This window comes from Mustela nigripes, chromosome X (genome assembly GCF_022355385.1).
Source record: "Mustela nigripes isolate SB6536 chromosome X, MUSNIG.SB6536, whole genome shotgun sequence".
NCBI lineage: Eukaryota > Metazoa > Chordata > Mammalia > Carnivora > Mustelidae > Mustela > Mustela nigripes.
This window is the reverse complement of record NC_081575.1, coordinates 31395081-31417591: the sequence shown is the minus strand read 5'-3', so window position 1 is coordinate 31417591 and position 22511 is coordinate 31395081. Positions and strand designations below refer to the sequence as shown.

The 22511-nt window shown below is 38.5% G+C and overlaps 1 protein-coding gene across 1 annotated transcript in view; it reads right to left on the bottom strand.

The window, feature by feature from the left end:
• The window catches only part of KLHL13 (kelch like family member 13), an 83601-nt gene that overhangs the window by 29169 nt on the left and 31921 nt on the right, over nt 1-22511 (bottom strand). Inside the window, exon 3 of the mRNA XM_059385191.1 lies at nt 12928-13069. Within this exon, the coding sequence (XP_059241174.1) occupies nt 12928-13069 (142 nt within the window). The remainder of the gene's footprint in view (nt 1-12927; nt 13070-22511) is intronic.

The following is a 22511-nucleotide window of genomic DNA, read 5'->3' as shown; positions in this document are numbered from 1 at the left end:
TTATTGCTATCTTTATCCAAATAAGATCTGTCAATTCAGATTGTTTTCATACAGATTCTAAATATCTTGTTTGCATGCTGTTATCTGTATATCCCCACTCTGTCTCAAGAGAAAAAAAAAGTTCCTTCTACCATATATTCTGTTGTATAGAAGACAGTCATTTCTCTAAACAACTTTTATACTCTAATTTTGTGAAGAAGGCACACATTCAAAGAAAAGGGGAGGTTATTCTCACCTGCCTTCTATATATCTACCTTTGGCTTTCACTCCCATAAATCTCTGGCCCTATTTAACTCTAGGAAGACCCTCAAAGATATCCTCATGGGCAGCTGGCTGGCTCAGTTGGCGGAGCGCGGACGCGAGTTTGAGCCCCACGTTGGGTCTAGAGATTACTTAGATAAAAAAACTTACCAAAAAAAAAAAAAAAAAAAAAGATAGCCTGCACACGTAAAATGTGCCCTTTTATTATAAAATCACTTTCTTCCACCAGATTTGTATTCATTCCTCTTGTCAAAATTCTATAAAGTCTGTTGTCTCTTTTTGTGTTCGAGTTTACCAAACACAGATACAGCTCTGCTTTACCAAAAGGGCACCAAGTTTCCAGTGAGTCTTTTAGAGTATCTGTAAAATGGTTCCTGTTGCTTTAACTGAACTTCTGTCTGCCCCAAGCCATATTTTAGTTCTTTATTTTTCTATTTCTTCTGGGCCTTGGGTTCCACTGACACAGAGATTATTATCTGTTCTTGGATTCTTTACTCTAACATCTCTCTTTCCCTCTCCTATAAAACTCCCCACATCTATTTTTTCCTTCTTCTTCACATACTTTTGTGTGTGGGGGGAGATCTGAGCATTAGGGAAAAAAAGGGCTTTTCTGTTCCCTGTATTAAACTTACCCAGTGTATCAAAACTTCAAATCCTATTAAGTAGAGGCAGGTACGTATGTAATACCCTGAAAGACTGAGCCATTTTAAATGAGTTTGATAAATTTTTTTTTTTTTTTTTTTTAGGTTGGCTCAGTGGGTTAAGCCGCTGCCTTCGGCTCAGGTCATGATCTCAGAGTTTGATAAATTTTTAAATGGTCACATTAAAACACAAGGGGATATGCGTTGACATTACACAACTATAATATAGAAACCATATGAGCTACAAATAATTACTACCAAAAGTTGGTTGGATGTCAATAGCTTTCACATTCAATATAATGTCATTTTGAAAAAAGCTAGATTGATCATTTGGGGCATTAAAAAGCAATCTGATAAGCAAATATTTCCATTAAATTCTGCACGAAATAACTTACTAGCATATTGTATCAGTTTTTATCAGTATAATATTGAAAAGGAAGTGGGATAAAAAGGAAGTGCATCCTGAAAAGAGCAATAAAGATTATTAATGGAAAATATGTTTTATGAACAAAGATAAAGAAACTCAAGAAAAGGTTAAGAAATGGGCTTATTCCCATCTTTAAGTAAATGTAATAATGTATTTGATCAAAACAATACCATATCCATGTTTTTATGATACTGTTCTTCATTTAATCCAGAGGACAGAAAAGGAACAGGTGCATGTTTAAGGCAAAAGAGCTATACAGACTGGATATAAAAGTTTTTATTAATCTGAATTAAACTCTGCTCTTATTATGTAACACTGTGTGGAGTAAAAAACTCCCAATGGCTTTCTATCAGTGTTGTATCACAACATAGAAATTTAAAGATTTTCTGCTTTGTATTGCTTTTTTAAGATTTTAAGTGATCTTGGGGCACCTGGGTGGCTCAGTGGGCTAAAGCCTCTGCCTTCAGCACAGGTCATGATCTCAGGGTCCTGGGATCGAGCCCCGAGTTGGGCTCTCTGCTCAGCGGGGAGCCTACCCCCCACCCCGCCTGCCTACCTCTCTGCCTACTTGTGATCTCTGTCAAATAAATAAATTAAATTAAATTAAAAAAAGATTTTAAGTAATCTCTATACCCAACCTGGGGCTCAAACCCATAACCCTGAGATCAAGAGTTGCATGCTCTACCACCTGAGCCAGCCAGGCACCCCTGGAATTTAAAAGATTATTTTAATCTGGCTCCAGCTCAACTGATCAACCCTATTTTTCATGATCTTCTTAAGTACTCCGACCCACTTTATCAGGTTGTTGTCTAGACTGGCTCATTGGTAAAAACCAGGCTTACCTCTTTTCTAGTACCTTTATTTATGACATTATTTTTCACATAGAATATCCTCCTTCCTTCAAAGCCTAGTTCAAATTTGACCTCCTTTGTAAAGCTATCTCTAACCAAATCTCTGAAATAATCAGGCACCTTTAGTTGGAGTCTTACAATTTAGCATTTAATTATATCCTAGACATTTTTTGTTTTCAGCGAAGATGAAATAACAAGGACTGGATTTATCTTACCTCTTGAACACCTTAAAACCAGACAAAATATATGAAAAAAAAAGTTTAAAACTGCATGAAGGAGAAGGATCTGTGAAAGATGAGAGGCAAGTTAGATGAGCCCCATGACTGTTCTGGACTTTCTAAGAACAGAGGTATGGGGAGTTGCAACCCAGGCGAGGCCCAACATTCTCTCCTGGAGTCCTGTGGGAGTCAAGGCAGCTAGGTTTGTAGGGTAGAACACAGGAGAAGACATCTGCATAGAGAGGGGGCTATGGAGATCACAAAATAAATAAAATAAAGTAAAATAAGGGGCACCTGGGTGGCTCAATGGGTTAAAGCCTCTGCCTTCAGCTCAGGTCATGATCCCAGGGTCCTGGGATTGAGCCCCGCATTGGGCTCTCTGCTCAGCGTGGAGCCTGCTTCCCCCTCTCTCTCTCTGCCTGCCTCTCTGCCTACTTGTGATCTCTGTCAGATGGATAAATAAAATCTTTTAAAAAAATAAAGTAAAATAAAATGAAATACAATTTAAAAAGTCTTCCTCAAGTATTCAGGTGAGTACTGATAAGTGTACTTGTCTGGGGAAAGAACCACCCAGAAGGAGCCCAAGAAAACACTGCAAGCCTCACCAAGGGCTGAGCATAATTCATTCCAATCACCAAAATGGAAACCTTATCTTTCTAGGGCCTTAGAGTACTCGTAAGTATTTGCCTCAGCACTGGGAAAAAGTTTGCCCTAGAATAAATAAATGATGTTTTGGTGCGACCCCACAAAGCTTAAAAGTTAATGAAAAATAGGTTAATAAAAGCAAGAGAATTAGGGAAGGAAATCAGAATGCAAAGTATGACCAAACTGAGGGCAAGTGTTCCACTCTATGCCCCTACTTTTCCCCCCAATATATCCCAAACTGGAGTTAAGGTACCATGTCACCTGGAGGCAGTCATCAGGGAGCAGAGAAAAGTCCCAAAACTCAGAGAGAGCAGAAAAAATCCACTTTACTTTTATTTCCCTCTGCTCTTTTGCGTCCTGATCTCCAGGCAATTCCAAGGCCCTGTTGGCAGCAACAGTGACAGTGGGGGCGGCAAAGGCGAAAACTGAGGGAGAGGAAACTTCCTCTTTGGTCAGAGGACCTGTGGTCATTCCTCTGCAATAGATGCGTCTCTGCATTTGGACCAGGCTCTGGGTTCAGCGGTGGTCAGTGAATGGCAGAACAGGATGAATAAAACCCAGCTTTCAGGCCAGAGGACCACAGAGAACGGGACAGTATTGGAGATGGTCAAGACGGAGGAGCATGGAAAAGAGACCCCGCAAAGTTCCACACCATGGAATACTTCTCAACAATAAAAAGAAACAAACAACTGATACATACAACAAAGTGAATGGATCTCAGAGATATTAGACAGAGTGAAAGAAGCCAGTCTGAAATGCTTCCAGAGTGTTCGATGCCATTTATGTAATACTCTCAAAAGGACAAAACTGCTGAGACAGGAAACAGATCAGTTAGAGGCAGAGATGAATGTGACTACCAAAGAGTAAAAGAAGTACAAGGTATTTGTTAAAACTCATACATGGAGGGGCGCCTGGGTGGTTCAGTTGGTGAAGCATCTGCCTTCGGCTCAGGTTGTGATCCCAGGTCCCAGGATCAAGCCTCGCCTTGGTCTCCCCACTCAGCTGGGAGCCTGCTTCTCCCTCTGCCCCCCATTCATGCTTGCTTTGTCAGGTGAATAAAAAAATCTTTAAAAATAAATAAATAGGGGCACGTGGGTGGCTCACTTGTTAAGCATCTGCCTTCAGCTCAGGTCATGATCCCAGGGTCCTGGGATCGGGCCCCGTGTCAGGCTCCCTGCTCAGCGGGGAGTCTGCTTCCTTCCTCTCCCACTCCCCCTGCTTGTGTTCCCTCTCTTGCTCACTGTATCTCTTTCTGTCAAATAATAAATAAAATCTTTATAAATAAATAAATAAATAAATAAATAAAACAATAAAACTTGTAAAAGTAAAACCAAAACCAAAAACCAAACAAACTCATAAAGGTACAATCCAATAAAAAAAATCCATTTTACTGTATGTTAATTTACAAAGTAAAGATGTAGAAAGATGGCAAAAGATTTGTCAATTTAACACAAATTAAAAGAAAGCTGGCATAGGGGTGCCTGGCTGGCTCAGCTGGTAGAGCATGTAATTCTTGATCTTAGGGTTGTGAGTTCAAGCCCCATGTTGGGCATAAAGCTTACTTAGGGGAAAAAAAAAAGCTGACAGGAGTATAATATCAGACGAAACAAATTTCAGAGCAAAGAACATTTATTACCACTCTGATGAAAGATCTCAGCTTCCTCCTTCAGAAACTAGAAATACAAGAGTAGATTAACCCCGGGGCACCTGGGTGGCTCAGTCAGTTAGGGGTCCGGAGTCTGTTCAAGACTCACTCTTTCTCTCTCTGCCCTTCCTTCCCTATGCCCGCATGCATGCGCTCTCTAAAATAAATAAATAAATAAATAAGTTTTTTTTTTTTTAAAAGAAGAGCAGATTAATCCCCAAAAGCAGGAAGTAGAAATAATAAGGATCAGAGAAGTGATTGATGAACCATGACACAAAAAGAGAAAAACATGATAAAAACCCCAAAACCTGGTTCTTTGAGAAGATCCATACATTTGATAAAACTCTAGCCAGACAGATTAGGGAGATAAAGAGAAAAAATATAAATGACCAAAACCAGGATTGATGGAGGTGATGGTACTATAGATGGTATAGCTTTTAAAAGGATAATAAGTAAATATGAACAACTGTATGCCAATCAATTTGACAATCAGTTGCAATGGATAAATTCCAAAAGATACAAGCTGCTAAAGGTTATTCTAGAAGAAATCCATAATTGAATAGCTATATGTCTACCTATAAAATCAAATTTTCACTGGTGAATTCTGTCAAACATTCAAGGAAGAAATAACAGCAATGCTACACAAATATATCCCAAAAATTAAGAGGAGGGAACACGTCTCAACTCACTGTATAAGGCCAGCATTATCCTAATACCAACACCAGACAATGGTAAGAAAATTAAGAAAACTAAACCAAAAATTCCTCATGAGCATAGATGCAAAAATTCCTAAAACTTTAGCAAATAAAATTTAATAAAATATAAAAAGGATAATCCATCACCAACAAGTGGGGTTTATTCCTGCAGTGCATGATTTCTTTAGTGTTCAGAAATCACTTAATATAACTTACAATAGTAACAAATTAAAAAGAAAAATGATGAGATCATCTCAATAGGTGCAAAAAAATATTTGACAAAATCCCAAATCCATTTCTAAATCTTTTTTAAGATTTTATTTACTTATTTGACACACAGACAGAGATCACAAGTAGGCAGAGAGGCAGGCGGGGTGGGGGGAAGCAGGCTCCCCACTGAGCAGAGAGCCCAATGCGGGGCTCGATCCCAGGACCCTGAGATCATGACCTGAGCCGAAGGCAGAGGTTTAACCCATTGAGCCACTCAGGCGCCCCCAAAATCCATTTCTGTGATTAAAAACACGAAACCCAACTCTCAGCAAACAGGAACAGAAAGGAACTTCCTCAGACTGACAGCTAACATCATACTTAAAAGGTGAAAGAATGAATGTTCTCCTCCCTGACATCAGCAAAATAGCAAGAATGTATACTCAACCACTTCCATTCAACATTTCTCAGGAGTCCCTATGCAGTGCAATAAGGCAAGAAAGTGAAATAAAAAGCATCAGATTGGAAAGAATGAAATAAATATTTTTATTCATGGGCAAAATGATTGTCTACGTAGACAATCCTACAGACTTGACAAAAAGAGTAATTTGGTTTATCGAGGTTGCAAGATACAAGATCAATAATCATAACAAACTGTATTACTCTGTCCCAGCAACAAACAATCAGAAATTGAAATTATGTATTATAGCATATCTAACTACCAGTTGGTATGTGGTAGTTTCTCTGTTACTTTAATACATGCTAAATAACAACAATAAAACCTCATTTAAGAAAGCAGGGTAATAATATATTAAAGTAGACTAAAAGGAAAGGTGGTAGGCTGTCTTCCAACTGGTATCTTAATGATACACAATCAACTGGGGAGTAGTAGGATAATTTATTGTACTCTATCCTGAGTGCCAAAAAAGCTATTCCCAAGAAAAATAATATATTCATTTCTCTATATTCTAGCTGCCCTTTAGGTAAATGAAATAAATAAAAAGCTTCATTTTGACTAAAACTTCAACAATCTAGATTATTGAGCTTTTCTTTTATGTAATATAATTTATCCTAAATCTTTATGCCTTCTCTTTTTTTTTAAAGATTTTATTTATTTATTTGACAGATCACAAGCAGGCAGAGAGAGGCTGGCAGAGAGAGAGGGCGAAGCAGGCTCCCCGCTGAGCAGGGAGCCTGACGCGGGGTTCGATCCCAGGACCCTGAGATCACGACCCGAGCTGAAGGCAGAGGCTTAAACCACTGAGCCACCCATGCACCCCATATGCCTTCTTTTTTTAAATTGAAGTATAGCTGACACAGAATGTCACATTAGATTCAGGTGTGCCATATTGTGATTTGACAAGTTTATATGTTACTTTGTGCTCATCACAAGTGTCGCTACCCTCTGTCACCATACGACACTACTACAATACCATTGACTGTATTTCCTACGCTGTGCCTTCTATTCCTGTGACTTACTTATTTCGTAACTGAAAGCCTTTACCTCCCACCCCCCTTTACCCATGTTGCTCATCCCCCCAACCTTCTCCCCTCTGGTAACCATCAGTTTTGTTCTCTATTTATGGGTCTGTTTCTGCCTTTTGTTTGTTTAGGTTTTTTGTTTTGGATTTTTTTTTTTACATTTTACATTTAAGTGAAATCATACAGTATTTGTCTTTCTCTGTTTCACTTATTTCACTCAACATAATATACTCTAGGTCCATCCATGTTGTCATAAATGGCAAAATCTCATCCTTTTTTATGGCTTAGTAATATTTCATCATATATATGATTCATATATTCATATTATGTTTCATTATGTATAATATATAATAACTTTTATTCTTAACACAAATAGAACTGTCAATGAAAACTTAATATTTACAGACATTATATTTTAAAAGATAATACAGTTTAGAGCAAGATTAAAAGAACCAAATCACAAAAACAGATTATAAAAACAAATTTGCAGTCAGAAAACCCGTGTTCAATTCTTAGCTGTTGTCAGTTACTGGCTATGTGATCCGGGTAAGCCTCCCAAACTCCCTGAGCTTCAGTTTCCTAATCTATAAAATGGAGAGAATAAGTCTGGCCTTTTCTACCTCACAATATTGTTTAAAGTATCAATGAGGCAAGTATATATTAAAGTTTTTATAACTGCCAGCCAAATTCATTTATTCTGCTAAGAATACAAATAATAGCAGTGAAAAGCACTGAGTATTTCCTCTGTGCCAGGTGATGGGCTAGGCTCTTCGTATGTATTTCCTCTTTGAATGACAATAATAAGTCTTACAATAATAATAGTGGGTACTTATGAAGCAGTCACCATGTACCTCAGCACTCGATCAGAGGCATATAGAAACAACAAATTAGATCCCACATGTAGTGAGTCTCACTGATAGGTCATATTAACAAGGACTAAGAGGGAGAACTAGAAGAAGCTGGAAACTTCGCCTGGCTCCCACAAACTCTCGCGTCAAAAGCCTATTAAAGTTGCTGTCAGGGGGACAGACCCATGGGGAGTGACTGTTTTCAGAACTCCCACTCTGCAGGATTATCCATTATATAACTGTTGTGGGAAGGACATGAGTTTAGGGCGAAGCTAGAATTCTAGTTTTATCACTTACTGCTTAATATGGGTCATTATGAATAAACAGGGGTTTACCAGAAACAAAAAGTAAAATAAGGGCATTTTAGGGATAGGAAGTGGGTGCAAAGACTGAAGTGTGGAAAAAAATATACATGTAGAGAATAGTGAAAAGCCAGAAGTCTTCAAGCTATTTGCCTTGACCATCTGTCCTATGAACTCTACTAAGGTTAAGCAGAAGCAAAGATCATATGACTGAAATGAAAAAGGCCAGGGGACTGGCCAGGCAGTGATGACAGAACAACAAAGGACTATAAAACCAAAGGGGCTTGGCAAAAATGCTGATAAGTCATGTTCTCATAAGGAATTTGTATCTAAGATAAACAAAGAACTCTTATGACCGAATAAAAAGATAAATAACCCAACTACAAATTGGGAAAAGGATATGAATAGACAGTTCTTAAAAGATGATAGACAAATGGCTATAAGCACAGATGAAAAGACGGTCAACATCATTAGCCATTAGGGAAGTACAATGCAAAACCACGAGATACCACGTCACACCTACCAATATGGCTACACTCAAACAGAGATAATTAGTGTTGGCAAGAATGTGCTAAGGATAAGGAAAATGGGGCAGCCACATTGGAAAACACTCTGGCAGTTCTTCAGAAGTTTAAAACACAGAATTACTGTATGACCCAGCAATTCCACCCCTAGGTATACATGAAAGATAAATGGATAAATAAAACCATGTCCACAGAGACTTCTCCCTGAGGGTTCACAGCAGCATTACTCATAATAGCCAAAACATTACTCATAATAGCCAAAAAGTAGAAAAAATAAAACCCAAATGTCCATCAATGAATGGATGAATTTTTTTTTTAAGTGGTATATCCATTTAATGGAATAGTATTCAGTCATAAAAAGAAAAGAAGCACTGATACAGGCTACAACATGCATGAACCTTAAAAACATGATGCTAAGTGAAAGAAGCCAGACACAAAAGACCACATATTCCATTGGTAGGAAATGTTCAGAATAGACAAGTCTATAGAGACAGAGAGTAGATTGGTGGTGGCTTAGGTTTGGGCAAAGAGTTGGAAGGAAATGTGGAGTGACTGCTAATGGATACAAGGTTTCTTTTGGAGCAGACGATAATGTTCTCCAACAGATTGTGGTGATATTTGCAAAAGCCCGTAAGTATACTAAAAACTAAAACCACTGAATTATGCACTTTACACAGGTGAATTAGATGGTATATGAATTATATCGCCATAAAGCTGTTTTTACGGCACAAAATTGCCAAGGAAGAGTACGAGGCAATGAATGACCATAAACTGGGGCAGTAAAAGAAAAATGCTGACAACCTGGGATAATAGCTGAAGCCAAAGGTAGGAAACTTTCCATAGGAAATAACCATAACTACAGTAGCACTAAAGGAGTGAAGAAAATGAGATAGTCCTTGATTTTACCAGTTACCACTCAAGCAAACCCTGCTTAACCTTCCTTAATTGAGTGAAAGCAATTTGCTCTGCTAACTACATCATGGATTCTCTGGAGATCTGTTCAAGGTTCTAGGAATCCAAGCCTAATAGGTATCACAATTCTTTAGGCCCTTTCTTTGACAGCTGAGTTTGCGAAAGCCTGTTTAACAGAGACAACTAATCTGTAACTTTGACTCAAATGGAAGTAAAATAAAATGGATATTTATGATGCACCTCACTTTCCCATCAATTGTCACATTTAATCCTCACAGCTCTTAACCATTTCATAGATAAGGAAACTGGCCCAGGGAGGATGGAGGGCTCCCAAGGTCATATAACTAGGGGTAAAATTAGGATCCAGGTTTGGTCTAAACTCATGTCTGTCCCACTAGAGGTATGCAGTGGGTAACCCTGCAGAGTGAGACTTCTGAAAACACTTTCTCCCCATGGGTCCCTTCCCCTGACAGTGACTCTCGATGCCTTTTGAAGCCAAAGTTTGTATGATTGCTAATTTTAAAGCAATGATAACTTTTACACATTAAACACTTCTCCAACTTGTTCCCTTGATAACCACACACCTAAGATTAGATACAGGGAAAAAGTTCTCTGTTACCGCTGCTACTTAAAAATCTCCATTTGTGAGAACATCATCTTTAATGGACTTTTAAAGAGAGCAAAGTTCTGCAATAATGATAGACAGTGGGTAGCTCCATGCCACTATAGAAAATAGTATAACAACAACAAAAGTCAGCTGATGAAAAGATCACCTTTACTCCATACGAACTCTCTAGTTACTTTCACCAGTCAGGACCAACAAAGGCTGAACTACAAGGTAATATCGCCAAGTGTCTAAGTATCTAAAACCCAGTCATACTGGTTTTTGTCAATAATTTTATATATATATATATATATATATATATATATATATATACAATATATAACAATTATGTATATTATATATGCATATAATAACATTATATATATAATTTTTAATTTCAATTCAATTTAGTTAACAGACCATAGTATTAGTTTCAGGGGTAGAATGTAGTGATTCATCAGTTGCATCTCACACCCAGTGTTCATTCCATTAAGTGCTCTCCTTCATGCCCATCACCCAGTTACCCCAGCCCACCACCCCTCTCCCTCCAGCAACCCTCACTTTGTTTCCCATAGTTAAGTGAACAATTATCTTTTTTAAAGTACACAGGTTATACACAAACATATTTCTGTTGTAAAAAAAAATTAAACAGTGTAAGATTGTACAGAGCAGAAAATATACGATAACATTCATCAGCCTCCCTAATGTTTCCAGACCTTTTGCTGTGCGTTTACATTCGTATATATGTATATACATCGTATAGTCTTTTTCTTTTTTGAAGAAGTGATTGATTTGAGAGAGAGAGAGCACAAGCAGGAGGAGGAGAGGGAGAGAGAATCTCAAGCTGCTGAGAGCTGAGCCCAACGTGGGGCTCGATCTCATGATCCTGAGATCATGACCTGAGTCTAAACCAAGAGTCGGGTGCTCAACCAACTGTGCCACCCAATCGCCCCATTTATTGTATAGTTTTTCTGCCAATGGATGGGATTATACACTACATACTGTCCTGTAACTTTAACAGCTTTATTGAGATGAATTGACATGCTATATAATGCACTTATTTATATTGTAGAGTTCAGTGGCTTTTAGCACATTCACAGATAATGTGTGCAAACAATTCCACAGTCAATTCTAGGATATTCTCATCATCTCAAAAAGAACTCCTAGAGCCGTTAGCGCCTTCATATCCTCACATTCTCTCCAACTCTAGGGAACCAGTAGTCTACTTTCTGTCTCTATATATTTCCCTCTTCTGGCCATTCTGTCTGAATGGAATCATATAAAATACAGCCTTTTCTGACTGGCTTCTCTCACTGAGCATAAAGTTTCTAAGGCTCCATGGCCTTGAATAACTAACAATTAAACCATTTACATAGAGATCTCCTAGTCAAGATACATTTTGGAGATAAGACAAATGAAGCCCAGAAAAATTACAAGCTTCTCCCTCCTGACCCTCACATTTCTGCTGATGAGACCCACAACACAACAAACCATAAAACCTAGCTCCCATTACAAACCAAAATAATGGAAGATATGATCTCATGGAATTACATATGGGAACTAGAATGGAATTTAGAGATCTCCTAGTCAAGACACATTTTGGAGAAAAGACAAATGAAGCCCAGAAAAATTACATGACCCAACAAAGCCATACAGCAAGCGGACGGCTCTCTTATTACATTATATGCTATACTGCCTACCAAACACCATATACTATATACTATATACTGCTTTACCTTAATGGTCATTGACCAGGAATATGCATGAAATTCACCTGGGGAGATTGCTTTGAAAAATACATTCAGAACAATTTTTTTTTTATCTTACTAGAGGGAGCACTGATATAATTTGGCTCTATCTAGAAGACATTGAGGAACATCCAGTAGTATATTGTTTCCTAATTCAGCCATGCAACAGAGGTCAGGGGGTGTCCACAACCGCGGGAAGTATCAGGACTACTTGTCCTTGTGCTAATTAGCTCCAGGTTGCAGTTTTTGATAGGTTGGGGTTTTGTTTTGTGTGGGATTTTTTTGGCTTTTTATTGTATTTCTGTCCTCTCCTTTGAGGTCAGTTATTACCTCTTACATCTCACAGTGTGTTTGCATCCAGCCATCCTTATCCATACTCCCACACCTACTATCATCAATGCGAGCTGAGACTGCAAGTAAGTATGATCTTCAGGCTATGATAAAGGTGACAGTAAAACAGGTCACTAGTGAGGAACCAGGAAATTCAGCGTAGGGACTTGGTGATATGTAGATCGGCAGAGACAGAATGGAAAGTCAATGTTGCCAGACATAACATTCTATAAGAAAGTGGCCAACAGCAAGACCTCCCTCATACAAACCAAACAAAGAGTACACTCTGGGTTTGTTTTTTCTGTTTTTTTTTTTGTTTTGTTTTAACATCAGGAAGCTATGTAGTTTTCCCCTCAAGGTTTCTCCCTTGATGTTTGTTTGCTCTTTTTTAAATTAATGAACTTAATTTTTTTAGAGAAGTTTTAGGTTCACAGCAAAATGGAACAACAGGGACAGAGGGTTCCCATGGGCACCCCGTCCACACACATGCACGCTCCTCACCCCCCACCACTGACATCCCACATCACAAACACCCTGGGTCGTTTTTAAATCCATTTAAATATTATACAAGGGACAGTATAGATTACCTGTAACACCACCGAACTGTGGGTATTGCTGGTAAAGATGCGTGTGGTCCCTGCCTTGGAAGACTGCAGATGGGATGAGAGACCCATTTCGCTGCTTCCAAGGGACAATTTCATGTGCTGGTCCTCCTCTTCCACTAGAGATCTGAAAAGGTGAATAAATCAGAAGAAAGGCAAGTTAAAAGTTGCCTTTTATATACTATACTTTTATATACTATAGAAATATAATTCACAATAATGGCATTGTTTAGAGAAATAACCAGTAACTAGTGCCAATCATTTGACTACGATATAGTACGATATAGATAGAATTGTACACCCTAGAAGAAATTATCTTCTGTATTTGTAAAAAACTTTTCAAGGTCAGAAAAAAAAAAGAAGTGAGAAATCAACCTAAAAGCTGATTCAAAACTACACACACAAAGGGTTTTGTTTTTTTTTTTTTTTAATCTCTAGTGCCAGAGAAATTGCTTTTGGTATTGTGTTGTTTAGGTAGCAATAACATCAAATTGTGTTATTCACAGTTAAAAGTACTTTGGAATATCTACTTTGAGAAAGGTAAAAACAATAGCTATCATTTATTGAATGGTCACTGTGTATCAGGTACTTGCCCAGAAATTTACACACATGATGCCACATAATCCTTAAAATAATCCAATCCAATAGGTACTATTATTATTTCCTTTGTATGAAGGGTAGGGAAAATGAGCTACAGTGTTTAAAAGTTTAAAAGTAAGTTAGCTAGGGTTGCAAATATATTAAAAGTAGTTGGGTCAGGATTTGAATATAAATCTAGTGTGATTCCAAATTCCAAAGACCCCATTAATAAAAGTCAAAGATTAACTGTGACAGTAATACACTGCTTCCTCTTCTGTCATTAGTTATAGTTCTAATCAACCCCCAGTGGAACGAAAACTCTCACACATGAAGTAATTTCTTTTTCTAGCAATATCTCTTACTCATCATTTTGGGATCATTCAGTTAAATTGCTATCATCTAGTGGCATTTCCATCTTTTCTAAGAAATAAAAAGTAAAAAGAATGAATGCGAGCTATGCCCATGTATATATTACATTCATAATTTTTCGCAGGCCATAAAAAGCATTGGAGAACCTGTAGTCAACAGGTCAGCTTGTTTCACAGAAATCATGGAAAATATTTAATGAAGGACCTCAGGTTACACTGGATACTGACTACCATGGTACAACCTTTTATTACCCCTTAGACTAGGCAGGCCTGGGTTTCCTCAGGTACACACTGCCAAAAGTGTCTCTGAATCACCCAAGAGCAGGGAGCGGGGGGCTCTGAATGGGTTTGTGTGTTCATGATATAGATGGCTAATACGGACACTGGGAGAGGAAGAGGGAGAGGCCATCTTCAAGCCCTAGGAGCTCCACTTTTGCTATTTACCTCAAACTTCCTACATGTTGAATTATTTGTTTTTCTTTTTTCTTTTTTTTTTTTAACGATTCTTTTTATTTGAGAGCGAGAGAGAGGGAGCGAGGAGCAGAGGGAGGAGAAGCAGAGCGCAGAGCCCGACATGGAGCTCAATTTCACCACCTAGAGATCATGACCTGAGATGAAAGCAGATGCTTAACTGACCGAGCCACCCAGGTGCCCCTTTCTGTTTCTTTTTTAAGGTTTTATTTTTAAGTAAGCTCTACCCCCAACATGGGGCTGGAACCCACAACTCCAAGATCAAGAGTCACATGGTCTACCGGCTGAGCCAGCCAGATGCCCCAAATTGTTTGTTTTTCTAACTCTGGCCTATCCAATATCATGAAGATTTCACTACTTGTTCCCTACCATACCTGTAACTTCAGTTGACCAGTCTGAACAAGAAAAAAAAACTTTAAGACTACCATACTTTAAGATCCTGCTTTTTGAATCCAGACATCAACGAGATGGCTTTAAATCTTGTAATAATTAGCAAAATTCTGGCCTCAAGGGTGACATCAATTTTTCTTGAGAATATTAGAGCCATAGTATAACCAAAAATGAATTAATAATACATGACAATGTTTTATTCAATCCTCATGGATATTTAATAAAGAGAATAATTTAAATAAGATTTTAATAAGCATAGCAGAAAATGAATATAGCTTTCTACTAGTTTCAGAAATAGCCTTAAAAAGAATTAAATTCTATACATGACATATAGCATACACACACTCACCCATTCTTTTAAACAGCTTTTGCAGACCAACATTTAAAAGTACAGAATTTTTTTTAAGCATGTTCAGCTTTTTTTTTTTTAAGATTATTTATTTATTTATTTGACAGACAGAGATCACAAGCAGGCAGAGAGGCAGGCAGAGAGAGAGGAGGAAGCAGGCTCCCTGCTGAGCAGAGAGCCCAATCCGGGGCTCCATCCCAGGACCCTGAGATCATGACCTGAGCTGAAGGCAGAGGCTTTAACCCACTGAGCCACCCAGGTGCCCTAAAAGTACAGAATTAATGGGACAAGTGGGAAATAGACTGATGGTGATTGGGATCCCTAACCAGAAAATTTCCATTCAAACAGAATAATTTTAATGAAATATCCAAGGAGAATGTTTTATTATTTTCTGTATTCTCTGCACAAAACCTAGCACATGAGAATTTCAGCATGTCATTTGAATGAACACAGCATCTCATTTTTGTGGACATTTCTTTCCTCACGCAGTGCTTTCAATGACCACCAATTATGATTTTTATAGAACCACAGATGTAAAAGAGACAGGAATGAAGCTGAAGCCACATTGTGCCTATGACATATCCTGGAAATTGCTTTTTTTGAAGAAATCACAGATAACAACTTGTTTGCTTGTCATTTGTCTCTAGCTCCTAAAATCAAAAAGCAGAATGTGAAAATGTAGCCCTTTCTTGGCAAGATAAAATGGTGGGCTTTCTAATTAATTACTTCAAAATTTGCTGAAGAAGCCTTCACTAAAGTCATCTTCTTCATGACTTTGTCTCAACATACTTTGACTTTTTAACATTCAGAGCCCTCCCTTTTATTTCTGCATCAGTAACAGCACATGCCATGTCAACCTTCTCAGCAGATTCAAAATTCTCTTCCGTCTCCTTTCCACCAAGTTTACTGACTGGATGTGAAGAGCACTGCTTTCCAGCACTGCAAGGAGGTAAAAGCTCTCCTTAAAGGAATGATTCTCTGAGTAATTCCAAAGACAAACAAAAGTTTTTAAATACTCATTTTTCAAGTCATGTGGTTCAAAGCAATAAAAAAGACCAGGGGTTGTAAGAAGAGGTCAGGGGACCAAGGGGATTTTGTCTCTCCCCTCCCCACATTTGGGGACGTCTGGAGCTGTGTTTTATCGTTGCAAAGGGGGGGGGTGCTTCCTTCGTCTAGTGGCATGCAGCTAAACCTCCCACCAAGGCACAGAAAAGTTCTCCACGGCAAAGATGTGCTTAGGCAAAAATGTCAAGAGTGCTGAGATTGAGAAACCCTCATACAGAGGGATTAACGTACTCAGGAAAATTTTTCTAAAGCAATTTCATGTTCTAAATGACTTCCCGGTCTGAGGGTTGACACTACATCACAATGTTGGCAGTAAGAAACACAGTGGGATTGTTAATTACCACTAATTCTTCTAAGACTACCTAACAATAAAATACCTCTGTTTCCTCCAGCTCCACAACTTGAACAAGCAAGTGTTTACAGTAGATAAGTAGATAATGGCTTTGAAGCTTAGAAGACAGTTATGCAGGAAAGCTTTTGTTCTACGTAAATGCATCTAAGAATAAGAATTTCAGAGTTCTGCTTAAAACAAATGCTATTTGGGTTCACTTTCACATGCTGACTTTGAATCAAGCAAATTCGGCCTGGATCAATGCTATAAAATTATCCACAGGAGAGCGGTATGTTCGTCACTTTTCTGTCCCAAACTCAAATCTTGCTACGTTGGTACATTGCATCAGGCCTTCCAGCCCATCCCCCTGCCACGGGACACAGCTTATTTTCTTAACAATGACCAACCACAGAGCACCAAAGCCATCTTTCACAAAGTGTACATGAATCACTCGACTGTATGCTTGTTCAAAGAGAACAATTACTTTTTCAAAGAGCATTAGGGGAGAGATAGAAGCACTGTCTGATCATCATTTTACTGAAAGCATTGCAAAGGTGGTCAAAAGAAACAGAAAGTCGAAGCAATTATCAGGTTAGCAGGGTGATGCTAACGTGCTGATCTTGCCTAAAAAAATTTCCACAATTTAAAAATCACCCCCAAGGGCAATGTGTAGATGCTATGAGCACACCAGTCAGAAAGACGTAAGTCCAGATGGTTAACAGAGAGAAAAATGTTCAGGTTCATTAGAAGCCCAGAATATGCAAATTACAGCAAAGATTCCCTCTTTAAATTTATAAACGCACGGAGTTGAAGATACACTTTTGAAACTAGTGGAAACATGCGCTGTCTACGTGGCACTGTTTACTCAAACGGATTTTTAAGGTTTTTAAAAATCTTCAAATGGGCACAGTGAACACTGGGACGACCGAGGGTTGTGTGTTCCACGTCTGACCTGGTAGGAAGGTTGCAGCCAGAGTGTTCTGTCAATCTGGCTGAAATGTGTTTTCTATAGTGAAGAGTTCTGCAGAGGTTAATAGTTTGATTTGTCTTCTATAAGGAAGTCATACTCTCAGAATTCACTGCAGCAACTGGGCTTGTTGGCGTGCAGTGTGAGTAAGGGAAGAACATCTCACAATTGCATCATTTGGCTCCAAAGCCTCAAACACTCTTCCAAAGCTCCCTACCCAAATAGATACATAGGATTAAAATTTTAAAAATTCACCCCCAACCCCCGGGGATGAGTACTTTTGGGTTTAAAAACTGGGGTCTTAGCTTGATAAACGAAGAAATGCCGATCTCAGTTTCTTGCTTTCTCTCACTGCAAGCACTAGATGTTACGCAGAAAGCTAGGTGAGCGCTAACGTCCTTGTCGAGGAAAAGGGGCTGTTTTAGCGCTCTTTGAGATTATTAGCACAAAAACACGTGAAACACTTGACTGTTTTTGGTGGAGATATTCTAGGTGGCTTGGAGGGATGAATCAGAGAAAACTTAACTTTTCTCTGTTTAGTTCCCAGTTAGCTTCATAGCACCATTATATTACAAAGTGGTTAAACCTATCAGTGTATTTTTTAAAGATTTTTAAAAAACTCATCTCTATACCCAACACGGGGCTCGAACTCATCATCCCAAGAACAAGAGTCCCATGTTCTTCCCCCATCAATGATTTTAATAACACAATTCCACCGTGACAAAAGAGCAGGGGTTTCTAAGTTAGTGTTAAGAATGCTATACAGATGTTGTAATTTCTCAGAGTAATATTATCCTGACAGTTAGCACCCAGTGGGTTAGCACGCAAGAAGAGCAGGAATAACAAAACAGCATATAAGTAACAACAGCAACGCAAGTCGTGAATGGGACAACAAGGCGACACATAGGGTTAGTTGATCAAGGCAGTGCCTCATGCTTTCCACCTCCCGTTCCCCCAGAAAAATAAACCACGTATTTGTCACACTCACAATTTAAAAAGAAAATCAAGAAAAAGGTTTTCTTCAAAGAAGTACTCCCCCTCCATTTGTTTTTCTGCTCTGAAACAGAGAAGTGTCTGCTAGCCGTGGCATTTGCTAAATGAAACATTTCTTGTGATGAAGTTATATGGCAGGTGGGGGAGAAGTTTAGCCACCTGTTCTCATACTCATTTGAATTTGAGTGCTAAATCTGTCAAGGTATTTCCTTCCACCCTTGAGAAATAAATTAAAAACTTAAGATGGTAGAAGTTATTCCCCATAGATTTTTCTATAGTTTCGAAGCATGTACACTGCCTTGAATTCTAAAGATCTTCTTTTTTAGTTCTAAAGATCTTAACAACCCTCCTACCTCACACAAGTTGGAATCTCAGATATACTCCTTCAACCCTCCCAAACAAAAACTGAATGACACACACACACACACACTCTCTCTCTCTCTCTCTCTCTCACTCACTCAACTTCCATTAAAGCAATGAGAAATGGTTTTTTAAAAATCAGCAAGAAAATCCCAACTTATGAAATAAAGAAATACATATAAAATAAGCCTGGTATTTTCACAAAAAGGAAGGAAAAAAACCTTAAAGATTTCCAATGTTTTAAAGCTACATCCCAGTGAAAATGGCACTCACAGTATCATTACACAAAGAAATTACAAATATCATAGCAATTTTTCCTAATAAGACCTAAATTAGTTGCTGTTTAAGAAACAATGGAGAACGGGGCTCTTCCTGAGGTGCTTGCCTGAAAGAAATTAAAAAAAGATAAAGCTTTGGTTAGCTATTTATTTGTATTTTTTAATGACACAAGTCTAAGTACCTTATTGTCAACTTGCAATGAATTCAGTAATGGAAATCTTTAGCATGTAGCCTATAAAATGGAGGCTAATCTTTCCAAGGCTTTCTTTGTGCTGCAGCAATACCAGAATCCACAAAAGAGAAAAATGCTCCGTTCAAGGTAATAGTGTCAGACTGCAAAATGACTTTCTAAAGAGGCTTCTTATATGCATGTGTCTGTCACATTTAAAATAAAATCACAATAATAAATAGCTGATGTCAGTTTTAACATAGGAATAAGATCGTTTACGCCAGCACCTGCTATGTACTGGGCATTGTGCCAAACGCATTCTCTGGGCTACTTAATCCTCAGAGCAATCCCATTTTCAAGATAGGAAACTGAAGCTCCGAGAGTTTAAGGCTTCACCATGAGTCTGGAAACTACGATTTGAACTTGAGTCTGATCCCAGAACCTGTATTCCCACTATACCAAGCCTGAAAAAAAAGAAAGAAAGAAAGAAAGAGAAAGAAAGACAGATAGACAGGACCTAAGCCAACTGTCATTTCAATGCTTAATTGATAAATGCAAGCAAGATCTCAGAAAGACACGTTCTGTTACAGGAAAGTAATTTTTTTGGTTGGATTAATTCAGTCTAAAAGCACCGACTTTTCCCACTTCCATAAAAACAATACCAATGCTAAAGATCTCTCATGCCATTCTCGTGACACATGGAGGGTAAGCAGGTAGCCTATCTCAGGATATAACTCAGATCAAATTTAGGGAGATCTCTCCATTACTGATACCAACATTTAAGGGAACACATTCTGAATTCCAAAGCCACCCATCACTATCACAGAAATAGCACTACAACACAGATGAGGGAATCCGGCTAAACAAATGGAATGACAAATGATCCTCCATTAGATAACTATGACAGGATGAAAGTTAATTATCCAATGCATAAAGCATTTGCACTGAGTATCTCAATCCTGTCCCTGAAAAACTTTAAAATTAATGTTTGTTCCCTCTATCTACCATATTTGAATACTTTAGTCTTTCTTCATCTTGTAAAATTGATATACCACTTAAACAGTATCAAGCCTCATGTATCTAGACCCAGAAAATTCTTCTGTTTAGAATCTTGGTTCATATACTGTTTCTCCTTCTTCACATTTTTAAAAAAGATTTTATTTATTTGAGAGAGAGAGAGAGAGAGGGATAGTGAGCAAGCAAGCATGAGTTGGGGGGAGAGGAGAAAGGAGAGGGAGAAACAGACTCCCCACCGAGTTGGGAGTCAGAGGTGAGGTTTGATCCCAGGACTCTGGGATCACAAACTGAGCCAAAGGCAGATGCTCAACTGACTGAGCCACCCAGGTGCCCCTCATTCTTCATATTTCTTATTAATATTGTACTAAAGGCTATAGATAGATACATACATATCTGAAGTAGAGAGAAATGAGTAAGTAAAGAATTCCTTCCTAAATGCCGATTCCATACCTACTATATATAAAATAACTAAGTCAGAACTCCCTTGCCCTAAGAAGCCATACAGGGTAAGAGAGCCCACAAGAGATAGTAGTATAGGGAGATGGCGATATGTAGTTGTGAGCTTGGGAAAACAGCATGTGCTCCCATCACTGTCAATAACCCCCTTCCCAGGACACAGGGAAAATAATAGTTACAATCGCTTGGCTATGCATACGCCCTATGTAGGGAAGACCCACGCTACAACCAGCACCAGGCCTACCACTGAGAAGTCTAGCTGTACTTAAGGCAGGGAGCATGCCTCCTTCTTCTACCCCCAAATGAAGAAACTACAACGGGAGCCCCAGTACCCTGGCCAACTTTCCTTGAAGGAGCTTTTTGCTTTTGCTCCCAGAAGATTTGTTAACCAAGGGGTCATTTTACTTCTATTATCTGTAGGCCACCAACTTTGAAATTTGACTGTTGAGCTATGGTGCATTTCTTTTACTTTTTTATTTTTTATTTAGTTATTTGACAGACAGAGATCATAAGCAGGCAGAGAGGCAGGCAGAGAGAGAGGAGGAAGCAGGCTCCCATTGAGCAGAGAGCCCGATGCAGGGCTCAGTCCCAGGACTCTGTGATCATGACCCAAGCCGAAGGCAGAGGCTTAACCCACTGAGCCATCCAGGCACCGCGCTAATGGTGCATTTCAATGGAAGAGCATGTTATTAAAGAATTGTGCTTCTGCCTGCCTAAAATGTCAGTTTAGTAAATACTTAAACATCCAAGTTACCCAATTTTTTTGAGTTTATTATAAAGGCAGATTTCCACAAACTCAAAACCAATTAGAAATCACTGAGATAAGTCTCTTTGGGAACAGAAGAATCATTAATCAAGTGCTAAAAATCCTATCCTTTTCTGTCTTTTCTGAATTTCCTAGTTATATTCAACTTCATAGTCAATAATTCATGACCAGATCTTAAGGGAATGTTTATTTCTCTTTTAAAAGGAAACATGACAAAAAACCCAAAGAGTAAGACTTTTAAACTTACAAAGTAATAGCCTATTGCATTTGGTTTTAAGAATTATAATTGGCAGCTCTGAGTCTCACTGCCTCTCTGTCTTTAAAGCCAGTAATAATGTAACAAATCTCAACCTTGATTTTGCAAGGACCTAGAGGCATCTCTAATCATTTCAATGAATATGATAAAAATTTCAGTATTGAATCAATCATGTTTTAATACAGCATGTTTAATGTGATGTAATCAAATCAATGTTTCTTTTCTTTTTTTTTTTTTTAAAGATTTTATTTATTTATTTGACAGACAGAGATTACAGGCAGGTAGCGGCAGGCAGAGAGAGAGGAGGAAGCAGGCTCCCCGCTGAGCAGAGAGCCCGATGCGGGGCTCGATCCCAGGACGCTGAGATCATGACCCGAGCCGAAGGCAGCGGCCCAACCCACTGAGCCACCCAGGCGCCCCCAAATCAATGTTTCAATATCACAACCAGTATTTTTCAGACAGGGCAAGGTAATACAAGAAAAAGTATCAGACAACCACATGAATCTGGGAATCACACTTCTTTTAAGCTCATCTCAGGATGATGCTCCAAAAATGGAGCAAAGAACCAAACGGAAGCCAAGAACCAAATTTGCATAATATTTCATATTAAAATTATTTTCCATTTTGTACACTTCTGTGTAACCATTAAGATTTTTTTTTAATATTTTATTTATTTATTTGACAGAAATCACAAGTAGATGGAGAAGCAGGCAGAGAGAGAGAGAGGGAAGCAGGCTCCCTGCTGAGCAGAGA